The 3,684-nt window shown below is 41.7% G+C and overlaps 1 protein-coding gene across 1 annotated transcript in view; it reads left to right on the forward strand.

The window, feature by feature from the left end:
- The window catches only part of Crlf3 (cytokine receptor like factor 3), a 51,522-nt gene that overhangs the window by 34,488 nt on the left and 13,350 nt on the right, over positions 1-3,684 (forward strand). Inside the window, exons 2-4 of the mRNA XM_050128584.1 lie at positions 918-1,066; positions 1,866-2,043; positions 3,175-3,455. Coding sequence (XP_049984541.1) covers positions 918-1,066; positions 1,866-2,043; positions 3,175-3,455 — 608 coding nt within the window. The remainder of the gene's footprint in view (positions 1-917; positions 1,067-1,865; positions 2,044-3,174; positions 3,456-3,684) is intronic.

The raw sequence follows: 3,684 nt of genomic DNA on the forward strand, positions 1-3,684 counted from the left end.
CTTCATCATTTCAGAGGGTGTAGAGGTTGGTCACTTTCCTGCCCTGTATAAAGCATTTCCTTATTCTGTTGTTGTTGTTTTTGTTTGGTTTTTTTTTTATTTATTTATTTTATTTTTTTTCAAGACAGGGTTTCCCTGTGTAGTCCTGACTGTCCTGGAACTCACTCTGGAGACCAGGCTGCCTCTGCCCGGCCTGGTTTCTGCTCTGAGGTATAGAGTGCTTTCAGGGAGATCTGACTGCATCATTCTACTTTCATTTTGAGACAGGGTCTAATTATATAGCACAGGCTTGTCTCAAACCTCAGCCTCACACGTGCTAAGATAGTAGTCATGTACCACCTCAGCTGGCATCATTTGGCTGTTTAAGATCCTATGTCCTTTTGCTGCTCTTAGGCTAATATTTTGTTCCTGTTAGAACTGATCAAGAGGAGTCAGGAGTGTGAAGGCTCACCCCTGGAATCCCAGCACTCGAGAGTTAGAGGCAGAAATAGGTTGTTCAGCCTGGTCTACATAGCAAGTTTCAAGTCAGCCAAGATCTTACCTTAAAAAAGTCAGAAAAAAAGGGCTGGCTAGGTGGCTCAGTGGACAAAGGAGCTTGGTACCAAATCTGACAGACTGAAGTAAGTCCCCGAAACTCGTGTGATGGGAAAAAATAACTACGTCTACATGTGTGCATATCTCCCCAGTAAATTACTGTAAATAACAAAACAGGATGGGGAACCTCACGAATTGATAAGGAGGAATGAGGAGATGCCGCTGGCCTTAGGTCTGTGTAAATGGTTGTTGAGCTACATCTGCAGTTAGAGAGCAGTCGTGTGTCTTTGTTCTCTCTCACCTGCCAAGTCGTTTTGAGAATTTGATTGTGTGTCACTTGGGAATAAATTGTAGCAAAGCGAGAAATCCACAGGTGACATGAGTTGTATTGGTTAAAATGTGGCTGTTTTTTTACTTACATAATTTTCTTACCCTCTATTCTAGGTGAGATCGCCATTCAAGGAGGTATAGAAGAACATAATGATAAATTGTGGAATTTTACCAAAAAGGCCTCACACATTCAGTTGGACAGGTAAAAGAGATAGTCACTTTTGGATTTACTGTTAAGCATTTAAGTATTTGCCTTCCTCCCAATCTTGACCCTCCCACCCGCTTGGTCCCCATTAAAAATTCTGATCATAGGAAATAGAGAATCTGGTTTTTGGGCAGGAGAGATGGTTCAGCCGTTAAAGGCCAGGCTCACAACCAAAACTGTAAGAGAATCTGTTTTTCAAGGTTTTACTACTCATTGACATTACTGCTAGTGTCAAATGACTGTGGTTGAAATCTTTGACATAGAATTATTGTAGATCTTTTTCAATTCCAGTAGTTAATAGAATTATTAAATTCTAAAAATTCTGGTGCCTGCTTTCAACGCAGCACTCATAGTGAAATTGGAGCAATATGGAGAGGGTTTGTTGTCTTACTTCAGTAAATGAGATATTTTGATATAAACTCAACAGTTGTGATTTTATCAATTTTGTCTTTTTCGTTGTTATTGTTTGGTTTTTGGTTTGTTTAAGGTGTGGTATCTCTGTGTATGTAGGTCCGACTGACCTCTGATTTGTGATTCCCCTGTCTCAGTCTCCTGAATGATGGGATTATAGGCATATGCTACTACACTACAGTTTACGGTTTTTTATCATTCTTATAACAATTGGGGAAGAGAATCTTCATATAATATAAAGATGAAAGCCCTCACAAAGCCTCCAGCTTCTTGAGAATTATTTGCTGAGGCCTTGAGGACTCTTGTAGCATATGACTTAAATAGTCCTTGCATTTTTACCTCCATATTAAGCATGTCTTAAAACATATGAACTTTGTTTCCTTAGCTTACCAGAAGTGCCTTTGCTAGTTGATGTACCCTGTTTATCTGCTCAGTTGGATGATTCCATTCTTAACATAGTGAAAGACCACATTTTTAAGCATGGAACAGTAGCTTCCCGCCCACCAGTACAGATTGAAGAATTAATAGAGAAACCTGGAGGCATCATAGTGCGATGGTGTAAGGTATGTATAAAGTTACAGAAATGGACTCATACATTATGTGTTTGTGATTTGGGCTTTTAAGATTTCTCCGTAACAACCTTGGCTGTTTTAGAACTTGCTGTGTATACCAGGCTGGCATCGAACTCAGAGATACACCTGCCGCTGCCTCCCAAGTGCTGGGATTAAAGGCATGTACCTCCACTACCAGGCTTTGTTTTATTTTTCAAGATAGGTCTCTCTGTGTAGCCCTGGTTGTCCTGGAACTCATTCTGTAGACCAGGCTGGCTTTGAACTAAGATCCGCCTGCCTCTGCCTCCTGAGTGCTGGGATTAATGGCGTGCGCCACCCTGCTAGTTGGAGTGGGGTGGAGGGACTTTTTATAATTAAAATCACAGGGAATGTGAACTGAGGTAGTTCTTCCAGTGTCAAATAACGAGCTCAAGTTTTACTTTCTTTTGTGGAGCTGGCAATCAAACCCACCATACCATCAAGCTACTCCTAGCCCCTTGAAAGGACTTCTTAAAACATCAGTGTCTCCAGGCAGTGGTGGCGCACTCATTTAATCCCAGTACTTGGGAGGCAGAGGCAGGCTGATCTCTGTGAGTTTGAGGACCCTGGGCACCAGGCACACGCGAGTAGATATAAATGAAGGCAAAATACCCAAATAACATAAAATAAAATTAAAAAAGATTTAATTGGGCAGTGTGGTACATGCCTTTAATACACACAAGTGGAAGGAAGGAGCCAGGTATAGTAACATCATAGCATTTGGGGTGGCAAGGCAGGAGAATGGTGAGCTCAAGGCCAGTCTGGGCAGTATTGCAAGAACCTGCTCTCAAAAACAAAGAAGCAAGCGAAAAGAAACAGAAGAAAAAAGGAAAAGCAACGGATATGGTAATGCAAATTTATAATCCTAGCTCTCAGGAAGTTGAAGCAAGATTACCATGAATTCAAGGCCAGCCTGGTCTACATTTAGTGATACCCTACCTATCTCAGGAAAAACAAAAAGGAAATAGTGATAAACATAATGCCTGTGTCTTTCCCTTAGTATTCCATATTGCCCCTATTCAGCAAAAACTCAGGATTTTGTCTGGATGTCCCCATTTTTTTTTCATGGTTCTTACCTAACTTAAAAAAAATCTTTCTCCATAGGTGGACGATGACTTTACAGCTCAAGATTACAGGCTCCAGTTCCGTAAATGTACTGCAAATCATTTTGAAGACGTGTATGTAGGTTCTGAAACTGAATTCATAGTGTTGCACATAGACCCCAATGTTGATTATCAGTTCAGAGTCTGCGCCCGTGGAGACGGCCGGCAGGAGTGGAGTCCTTGGAGTGTTCCCCAGACAGGTCACTCCACACTGGTGCCTCATGGTATGCTCCTACCCTGTCACACCAGATGCTCAGTGGGATGTGGGAAAGCTTACTTCCTGTGCTGAGAGTGGTGCACAGGTAACCACTTTCCTAAAGATAATCTTGAACTGAGAGAACATGGAACATGCCTTTACTCAGATCACTCCGTGTAAATTGTTTTCATAAGCTCTTGTGCTTGGAATTTAAAACTGAGCATCACCAAAGCCACACGTTGGAAACAGTGCCTAGGATACTGATTTCTCTCTCTCTCTCTCTCTCTCTCTCTCTCTCTCTCTCTCTCTCTCTCT

Source organism: Alexandromys fortis, unplaced genomic scaffold, assembly GCF_014885135.2.
Source record: "Alexandromys fortis isolate MF-2015 unplaced genomic scaffold, M_Fortis_MF-2015_v1.1 scaffold_80, whole genome shotgun sequence".
Taxonomy (NCBI): domain Eukaryota; kingdom Metazoa; phylum Chordata; class Mammalia; order Rodentia; family Cricetidae; genus Alexandromys; species Alexandromys fortis.